The sequence below is a fragment of the Mesoplodon bidens genome (assembly GCF_964165515.1).
Source record: "Mesoplodon bidens genome assembly, chromosome: 10".
Lineage (NCBI taxonomy): Eukaryota > Metazoa > Chordata > Mammalia > Artiodactyla > Ziphiidae > Mesoplodon > Mesoplodon bidens.
Window position 1 is genome coordinate 36,352,196 of NC_138172.1, and position 9,656 is coordinate 36,361,851.

General features: G+C 57.6%; 1 protein-coding gene across 1 annotated transcript in view; it reads left to right on the forward strand.

Annotated features, from left to right (window-relative positions):
* Nucleotides 1–590: 590 nt before the first annotated feature.
* The window catches only part of ITIH4 (inter-alpha-trypsin inhibitor heavy chain 4), a 14,665-nt gene continuing 5,599 nt past the window's right edge, over nt 591–9,656 (forward strand). The window contains exons 1-13 of the mRNA XM_081247345.1: nt 591–718; nt 1,914–2,074; nt 4,144–4,248; nt 4,350–4,512; nt 4,651–4,761; nt 5,259–5,390; nt 6,160–6,276; nt 6,548–6,716; nt 6,817–6,942; nt 7,128–7,309; nt 7,405–7,590; nt 9,173–9,312; nt 9,548–9,654. Of these exons, the coding sequence (XP_081103471.1) occupies nt 632–718; nt 1,914–2,074; nt 4,144–4,248; nt 4,350–4,512; nt 4,651–4,761; nt 5,259–5,390; nt 6,160–6,276; nt 6,548–6,716; nt 6,817–6,942; nt 7,128–7,309; nt 7,405–7,590; nt 9,173–9,312; nt 9,548–9,654 (1,786 nt within the window). The 5' untranslated portion in view covers nt 591–631. The remainder of the gene's footprint in view (nt 719–1,913; nt 2,075–4,143; nt 4,249–4,349; nt 4,513–4,650; nt 4,762–5,258; nt 5,391–6,159; nt 6,277–6,547; nt 6,717–6,816; nt 6,943–7,127; nt 7,310–7,404; nt 7,591–9,172; nt 9,313–9,547; nt 9,655–9,656) is intronic.

A 9,656-nucleotide genomic window follows, 5' to 3' on the forward strand; every position in this document is an offset into this window, starting at 1 on the left:
TCCTGGCTAGAATAATGGGGCCCAAACAGCATCCTGAGGCCCCAGCAGAGAGAAGGGGGGCTCCTTGACCTAGCCTCTCTCATCCCAGAAATAAGGTGTATCCATCCTGCCTTGGCCCCAGCAGATCTTGCCCCACTCAAGCACCCCAAGGGCTGCTTGGTGCATTTGGGGTCCCACTGCCCAGTCACACTGACCTGACTTCCAGGCCCCTGCCTCCTGCAAACCACCCTCTGGCCCTCCTCTTCCCAACCACACCTGTGCTTCTCCCAGGCTGGGCTTATGGAGAGCAGGCCAGTTCACTGCTATGTCCCCCAGCCCTAGGGGGCTTGTCGGCAAGATGAGTGGTGCAAGGGGTGGTGGTGGTTTGGTCAGATTCTGGACCATTCAGAAGGGGCACCAGTACCTAACTGCCACTTGAGCCTGCTCCTGCTCAGTACATGTTCCCGTCCCCAGCCAAGGTCCATAGGACATTCGAAGTTTGCCTGCTTATCTGAGGCCACTGCGATGTTTGGCTTGCAGATCCCAATTTCCCAGAACCTGCCCCCGCAGGGGCGGGGCAGCAAGCAAGTTACAAATTCATTCTGCTCTTCCTCTCAAGTTCAGAAGCGGCCTGCCAGGCACCAGAGCCAAAATGAAGACCCCAGCCCCTGGCCGCGCCTGCGGCATCGTGCTGGTCCTGCTCTCGCTGGCCACCCTCCAGACCCTCAGGGCCCAAAAGGTAGCGGGTGTCCACGGGTTCCTGTATGTGTGCACCTGAGCGTGAGTGGGACAAGTGGGTGAAGGGGAGGAGAGCCTCGGTGTGTGCAAGTGAGCACGGGTCAGTGTGTGTGCAGAGAAGTAGTGCTGCCCATCCACCAGGTACTACCCTGAGGGCTCTATGGAGAGTCCCCCATTTACAAGAAGGGGTGATCCTGGTATTCCCAGTTCACGGGGAGGAAGTGCAGCCTAACAAGTTGCCCTGGAGGGCGGCAGTGGGTGGGGCGAGTAAGAATGGGCCTCAGGAGCCCAGCTTACGCCTCCTGGCTGCGTGACCTTTCGGAAGTCATTGATGCTTTCCGTGTCTCTTTTTCCTCATCTGTAGAACAAGGTAGTAATAGAACTATTTAGAAGTTTGTGGTGAAGAGGAAACCTATAGTGTTGTAAAATGCTGAGTACAGTGTCTGGCATGGAGCAGACACTCACGTGTAAACAAGCCACACGGCCCGCCGCGCACCTCTGTGCTAAGCACAAGTGTGCCACATGCAGGCGGGCGAGAGATGTGTAGGCTCTGCCTGTTTGCACATGCCCTTCCTTGGAGACCGCAGACCTCGAGAGAAACATGTGCCTGGGGGAGTGCCCTGTGGACAGGGCAACAGGAGAGGCCCAATGCTGCAGGGAAAAGGGGGCAAAGCAGAAGATGCCCAGCCTTAGAGATGGACCCTCCCTACCTCCAGTTCTCCCAGCTCCTGCAGGCCCCTGGGGGGAGGCTGGCAGGGGCTGTTTTCCCCAGTCACAGGACTTGTTCACTGCCCTTTCATTGGGCAGAGCTAAGATGGCATGGAAGCTTCCTGACCCAACAGGACCCTCTGCCACTCACCTCTGCCCCAAGGATAAGTAAGTTTCTCCCAGACACAGTGGGGCTCAGGCTCCACCCCCCACCCCTTGCCTCCTTGTTCTCCGAGGGGCACTATGGCCCCCACTGAACAAGACAGACTGATCCCTGCCCCGTGGCACTGTAGGATGGGGAATGAAGCACACAGCTGCCTCTGATGTGAGATGAAAGTTCACAAATGAAATGCTTCATGGAATTTTGCCTGAGGCTTGATCAGTGTCTCGCTTGGGGTTGGGGGCCAGGGCTTGGTCTGGGACCAAGGTCAAGGCCCACTCTTGAAGAACATTGAACAGTCCTACCCTTTCCTCCTCCACTGGTCCAGAATGACATCGACATCTACAGCCTCACTGTAGACTCCAAGGTCTCATCCCGATTTGCCCACACAGTCGTCACCAGCCGGGTGGTCAACAAGGCCAGTACTTTGCAGGAGATCACCTTCCAGATGGAGCTGCCCAAGAAAGCCTTCATCACCAACTTCTCCATGTAGGTGCCCTCCTGCTCTCCTCCTCGTCCCCCCTCCCCAATCCAGCACTGTGACACCATGGTCCCTATGCCAGATCAGGAAGAGAGGGCCTCTTCCTGATGTGAGATGTGCCAGGATATATGCCTGAGGTGTGTGTGCTCCACCTGTAGGCAATACAGGGACCAGAGGCTTTAGCCAGGAACTTCATGTATTCTCAGAGACGTTTCCCTCCCTCCATCCTTTTATCCCTTCCTCCTTCCGGTTCTCCCTTCTTTCCTCCCTCCCTCCTTCCCTCCCTGTATCTCTTCCTCCCTCGCTTCCTCCATCCATCCTGCCGTGCCTTCATCCCTCCCTCCGTTGGTCCCTCCCGCCATCCATCTCTCTATCTGTTCATCCATTTTCCCTGAGTGCTGCCCAGGTGGCAGATGGAGAACCACGGTATCTTTGTGTCTTTGCCTTTGAGAAGTACAGACTTAGGGCATCCTGAGGCCAAGCCCAGGCAGAAGGGAGTCACCAAAAGGCAGATTCCAGCTCAGAATACAGAAAACTTCCTAACCCCTGGGCTGCCCCACAATGAAACAGTGCCTCAAGGAGGGGGACCACCTCCTTGTCACAGAAGTTCTAAGCCAGGCTCATCCCCCACACCTCCAACTGGGATACTGCAGAGGGTGGTTCTGCTCTGGGTCAGAGGCTGCATTGGGAGGCCCCTGGGGTTTCTGTGGACTCTGTAAGCAGGTGATGATCCTCACCTTGTCTCTACTGTCCTCCCCCATCCTTCCCGACCGAGTTTTGCAATGTTTGCTAAATGCAAGAGAACTCTCTGTCCCTGGCCCCACAGGAGAGGCAGTGATTGAGGACAGGCCAGAGAGAGGCTGATCCCAGAAACTCAGGGAGGGCGATGGGTGGGGCAGAGAGCGAGCATCTAAGGTGGAGTCCCCAGTGCACCCTGGGACCTCTGAAAACCTGCGGTGGGGGTCCGGTCCCTATGGTTGGCTCCTTATCTCTCTGCCCACACCCCCTCCAGCAGCCCTTGATTTGCTCACCCTGGAGCCAGGTCTGTGCTGCCTAACTTGCAGCATAAGCTTCACAGGCTGCACCCCGCCTCCCATGTGGGTTCCATGGCCGGCAAGTTACAAGGTTTCAGGCCCATCGCATCTTCTGAGGGCCCTGGACTTGCACCCCTCTCTGGGCCCAGCTCCTATTGCTTCATGAGATAGGGAAGCAGGGGGCAGGGTGCCCTGCTCCCCAGCCTGCCTGGGATCCCAAATTGGACATCTGGGAGGAGGAGCCCTGCAGCCCAGCAGCAGCCCAATCCCTAGCCCAGAGTTAAATTGTGACCAGGGAGGTCAGGAGGGTGTGGAGGAAGGACACTTGGTCCTGAGTTCCTGGCTGCCCCCCCTCCCCCCTGTACACTCTCACCCTCTCACACCACCCCCAGACAGAGCAGGCTTATGTTTGTCTGCCAGTTCACTCTCAGTCCCCAGAAATGGCCACTAGGATTGTCTGCACGCCCCAAGGATCCCTGTCCACCAGTTGTCCAAAACTTCCTTCCCCAGAGGCCAATCTCTCTGCAGAGTGGCCTGTCCAGTGTTGGAAGAGGGGGCAGCCATGGGGGAGAGGGGTCAGAGCCTTCAGTCCTGTGTCTCCACTGGCCTGGGAGTCGGCATCTCCCTCCTGCTGAGTCTGCCCCACGGGGCTGAGTGAACTGTGGCTCAGAGATCTCGCTGGTGGCTGACCATTTCCTCTGAGAACAGTCTGTGGGATGGAAGGGGCAACTGGGACGTGGAGCCCGACAGGAAGGGAGAAGAGAGGCCGGGACCTGCCTCCCCTGCAGCCTTCATCCCAGTTGTTCAGCAAAAGGCATGTTTGCCGACACAGTGCACGTCTCAGGGTAGATGGAGGCCTGCAGAGCCCCCATCCGCACTGGGCCCCGCACAGAGTCATGTCCACAGTAGGTGCATAATAAACGGGTGGGCTCAGGTAAAGATGGGAGTCAGTCTGTCAAGAGGCACGTGAAGTCCTGGAGGAGGCAGGATTGCAGGGGGCCTCCCCCACTGGGCTCTCAACAACTCCCTCCCTCCTGCCCCAGGATCATTGATGGTGTGACCTATCCCGGTAACATCAAGGAGAAGGCTGCAGCCCAGGAGCAATACAGCGCGGCTGTGGCGAGGGGAGAGAGCGCCGGCCTCGTCAAGTGAGCCCAACGGGGTGGGGAGGACCCTGTGGGGGTAGGGGCTGCCCCTGCCTTCAGCCGCCCCTGGTCTGAGGGGCAGACCTGATGCCCTCTTCCCCCAGGGCCACTGGGAGAAAGACAGAGCAGTTCCAGGTGTCAGTCAGTGTGGCGCCCGCTGCCAAGGTCACCTTCGAGCTGGTGTATGAGGAGCTCCTGGTGCGGCATCTGGGAGCATACGAGCTGCTGCTGAAAGTCCAGCCCCAGCAGCCGGTCAAGCACCTGCAGGTACCTGGTGCCGCCTCCTCTTAGAAGTCCTCCTAGATGACCTCACTCTCCTGAGGGCGGCCCCTGCTTCCCCTTCTGCCTCCTGTGGGGGCCAGCCCTGTCCCCCAGCAGACCCAGTAACCCATTTCTTGCCTCTAGATGGACATTTACATCTTCGAGCCTCAGGGCATCAGCTTTCTGGAGACAGAGAGCACCTTCATGACCAATGAACTGGCAGAGGCCCTCACCACCTCACAGAACAAGACCAAGGTGGGCCTGCTATGGTCTGCGGGTGAGAGTTCCCAGGGGCCTGTCTTCAGGCTGGCTCTATGGGCCTGAATTTCCAGAGAGTGGGACCATTGGGCAGAATCTCTGAGCTAGAGGGACTTGTGAGGTTCCTGTGTCCATGCTGTCATTTGGCAGATGGGGAGGGCAAGGCCTAGGGAAGGATGGTGGGTGCTGGTTTGAACCCTGAGATCGGGAGAGAAGACTGATGTCAGGGTCCCAGGACCAGGTAGGGAGGAGGAGCTGACTGGACCACACACATCCTGAGCCCAGCCTCTGCTTGCACAGATCTAGGAGCAGGGGATTCACTTGTACCCACTCCCCTACATGGAGGCAGTCTATCCGATAGCTCAGCTGGAGAGAAAGTTCTCTGGAATTTGACCCAAGGCTGCCTCCTGGAATTCTCTCTTCAGATGGGGGTGAGGGGTGTTGTTGACATGGCCTTGCTGCTCCTCCCAACTTCAGCCTGGTCATTTTTCCAGGCTCATGTCCGATTCAAGCCGATGCTGTCCCAGCAGCAAAAGTCTCCAGAGCAGCAGCAGGACACAGTCCTGGATGGCAACTTCATCGTCCGCTATGATGTGGACCGGACTGTCTCCGGGGGTTCCATTCAGGTGTGTGGGCTCCAGAGAAGAGCTGAGCCACCAAAAAGTCCATCCACCCTCAAGGACCTGAGCCTGGGGGTTCTAAAAGAAAAGACAAAATAACCACCCCTAGTTACCAGTGTGCACCAGGGGCAGCACAGACGGCAAACAGGCAGTTTAGTTGTGTTGTCCCTGAAACAATTCTCTTTCGGAGGGAAGAACGTTTGTCTCTGCTGAAGAACTGCCCTGCAGGGTTTCCCTTGTAGCCTTGGCTGCCAGGAGACTCACAGTTCACTTTTATGCTCAATTACAGTACCTTCTTTCACACAAGTTTCTGACATCATTGTGCTTCCCCTTTATTTTTGAACAAATCACTGTTTTCTTGCCCCTTTCCCAAACCACTGGGTCCAGGGGAGACCAACCCCTCGAGGATCCAGAAGAACATGCAAGAAGCCATAGATGGACCTTGTTTTTGGATTCTTCACTTTTTTGATGGATCTCAGGTTTATTATGTCTGAATCTTTTAGTATAAGCTGTCTCAAATACTAAAACAAGTAAGAGGTAAAGTAGGGGTAGAGTTCTGGTGGGCCATGCATGAGCAGGGAAGCCTTCTGCAAGGGAGGGGCTGGACAAAACCCTAAAGTATGGCAAGGATTTGGGGAGGTTAATGGTGGGACAAGGATGGAGGGGGATGGAATGAAGAGAGCAGAGGAACCCCAGGACTGGGGATGAGGAGGCTGGTTAGGGGCAGGGCAGGGCTGCAGCTCTTACACCTGGGTGTGTCTCACTCTGGTCACAGATCGAGAATGGCTACTTTGTGCACTACTTTGCCCCTGAGCACCTGGCCACAATACCCAAGAACGTGATCTTTGTCATTGACAAGAGCGGCTCCATGAGCGGCAGGAAAATCCAGCAGGTGAGTCCCATGGGCTAGGCGGGGTCCTGAAAACTCACAGATGTCCCACACCATCAGCTCTGGTCCAGCAGGCAGACCTGCCCTCCTCCATCTTCCTAGGTAGGGGGCTCCCATGGATCGAGGTTGGTCAGAGTTTGGGGCAGGTCCTGCCGCTAGAGCATTCACCATGTCCTCACTGCAGATGTCAGCCTGGGGGTGCAGCCCAAGGGCACATGAGCCCCCAGGGAGGCCCCACTGAGACACCCACCTTGTGTCCCCTTCCCCTGACCAGACCCGGGAAGCCCTCATCAAGATCCTGGGTGACCTTGGTCCCCGTGACCAGTTCAACCTCATCAGCTTCAGTGGGGAAGCAACCCCGTGGAAGCCACAGCTAGTGCCAGCCTCGGCTGAGAACGTGAATGAGGCCAAGAGCTACGCCACTGGCATCCAGGCCCAGGGAGGTGAGCGCCTCTGCAGTCTTGCACAGTCGCAACTTCCAGGGCACTGAGCCCAGCCTGGGGCACCCTGCTGGGAGCCACCCTAAGAGTGTGTGCCCCACAGGGACCAATATAAACGATGCGATACTGATGGCCGTGCAGCTGCTAGAGAGAGCCAACCAGGAGGAGCTGCTGCCCGCAGGAAGCGTCACCCTCATCATCCTCCTCACCGACGGCGACCCCACTGCGGGTGAGGCACTGCCAGCAGCCCCAGGGCGTGCTGCCCAGAGGGAGTAGCTGGGCTCCAGCCCGGCTTGCTGTGGGACCTGGGGCAGGGAGGGGGGATCTCTGAGGCCCCTCTGGCTCTGAGATCCCAGAAATATCTGTTGAGTAAATCACTGTTTTCTCACCCCTTTCCCAAACCACTGGGTCCAGGGGAAACCAACCCCTCAAGGATCCAGAAGAACGTTCAGGAAGCCATAGATGGCCAGCACAGCCTCTTCTGCCTGGGCTTCGGCTTCGACGTCAGCTACGCCTTCCTGGAGAAGCTGGCACTGGACAACGGTGGCCTGGCCCGGCGCATCTATGAGGACTCGGACTCCGCCCTGCAGCTCCAGGTGCCCATGCGCCCCTGCTGGGCCACGTGAGCGAGGGATGGCACTGACAGGCGGGCAGACCCCAGCACGGCCCTCATGACACCCCCACCCTGCAGGACTTCTACCAAGAGGTGGCCAACCCACTGATGACATCGGTGGCCTTCGAGTACCCAAGCAACGCCGTGGAGGCGGTCACACAGGATGCCTTCCGGCTGTTCTTCAAGGGCTCCGAGTTGGTGGTGGCCGGGAAGCTCCGGGACCAGAGCCCTGATGTGCTCTCAGCCAAAGTCAGGGGGCAGCTGGTAGGTGTGGCCAGCCATCCTGGAGGGGAAGGGCAGCCGGGGCAGGCAGTCAGCGGCTGGGTTCAAACCCCAGCCCTGCCAGGGTCCAGCCGGTTGACCTTGAGCAAGTTACAGAGTGCCCTCTGCCACTTGCGGATGACACATCCCCACCGTGTTGGCTCCTGGTAGAGGTTCAGTGAGATGATGTGGTTTTCCGAGAGCACCTGTGTGGGGCCGGCGTGCGGCAGACACTCAATGGTCAGTCAGTGCTGCTGCTGCTGTTCCCAAGGGCACCAGGTGCTTGGCATCCCCTCCTGTCCTCACACCAGCCCTCTGAGGTTACAGTCAGGCAGGGAGGGCTGCTCCCATTTCACAGATGAGCAGCCTGGCATCGGGGCAGAGCAGGCGGTTTGCCCTGGGCCCCACTGCAGCCGGGTCAAGAACCCAGCTCACCATGTGGCATCCTGTCCTTGCCCAGCCTTCCCTGCCTCTGTGCCATGGGAGGCCCTCTCATTCCACAAAGAGAAACACAGCACTTCTCTAGGCCCTGGGGATACTGCCCTCATGGGAGAGACAGCATGGGTAAATTGTCACACAAACAAGGAGCTACAGGCTGGATAAATTTGGGGACTTGGGGGAGCAGCACTGGGAACCCCAACCTGGCCTGGGGATCAGGGAGGGCTTCCCAGAGGAGGCTCCGCTAAGACTGAGAGGTGAGTAAAAGGTGGCAGAGGCCAGATGGTGGAGGGATGGAGGAATGTTCCAGGCTTGCGTGGCAGGCAGACAGCATGTCTGGGGAGAATAGTAGGTGGGCTAGGCAAGCGGGCATGGGGGGCCCAGGGCCTCGTCTCAGGAGAAGTAGCCAAGTGTCATGATGGGCAGGGCATGCCCTGTGGCCAGCCTGCCCGGCTTCACCTCCAGCTCTGCCATCTCCCAGAGGTGAGACCTGGGGCAAGGCACTTAAGCTCCCTGTGCCTCAGTTTCCTGCTGTATACAAATGAAAATAAGTCACCTCTCCCACACCTGGTAAAGCTGCAGTGGGGATTAAGTTCTCGCCTGGTATAAACACTCCATGTATGTTAGCTGCTGATATCCTGGAGGCCAGGGGTTCCCAAAGTGCAGAGCCCAAGGTGACTTGGAGTAGTTTACAAACAAACATGTCTTTGTTTTAGTAGTTATGTATTTATTTTAATGTGTTCTGAAAAATAACTCGAACCACAGACCTAAGATTTCACAGGTATTATTGCTCAGGTCAAGACCAAGACTGTTAGTCTATTTAAAGTTCATTGGAGAAAAACCACCAAATAGCTGTATGTGAGGAGAAGGCAAAATTCATGCAGCTCCCGGTTCTGCGCCTGCTGTGTAGCACCTGGGATAGTTTGCTCCCTTTTATCTCCACCTCCTTGTCATCCTTGGAGGCTCTGTGGCTGAGCCCCTCACACCCCTAAACACACTCCCTACTCTCCACTCTACTCAAAGGAAATGTGGCCTTGCAGCCAATGCTGCCCCCGCCAGGTGTCTCATGGCATTGCTGGGCAGCGCCAGGCCAGGTGCAGACGTCACACCCTCACTGCTCCTGCCCTGGCTGGGCCCCTCTTTCCAGCACATGGAGAACATCACCTTTGTAACGGAGTCCCGCGTGGCAGAGCAGGAGGAGGCGTTCTGGAGCCCTAGATACATCTTCCACAGCTTCATGGAGAGACTGTGGGCGTACCTGACCATCCAGCAACTGCTGGAGCAAACGTGGGTGGACACACCTTCCAGGGCCCGCTGGGGTGGCCACACACGGTCTCAGCACTTCCCCAGGCTCTTCACCGGTGGGGCAGGCACAGCTGGTGCTAGGCATGGAGACGGGGTGGCGGTATCGTGTCTGAGTTCCAGACTCCCAGTGGGAGCTCCCTAGGGGGGTCTGGAAGGGAAGGAGAGTCTGACTGGGCACCCGGGGGCCTGCTGAGCCACTGGTTTCCTCCGCCTGCAGAGTCTCCACGCTAGATGCTGAGAAGCAGGCTCTTGAGGCCCGAGCTCTGAACTTGTCGCTCAGCTACAGTTTTGTCACCCCGCTCACGTCCATGGTGATCACCAAACCC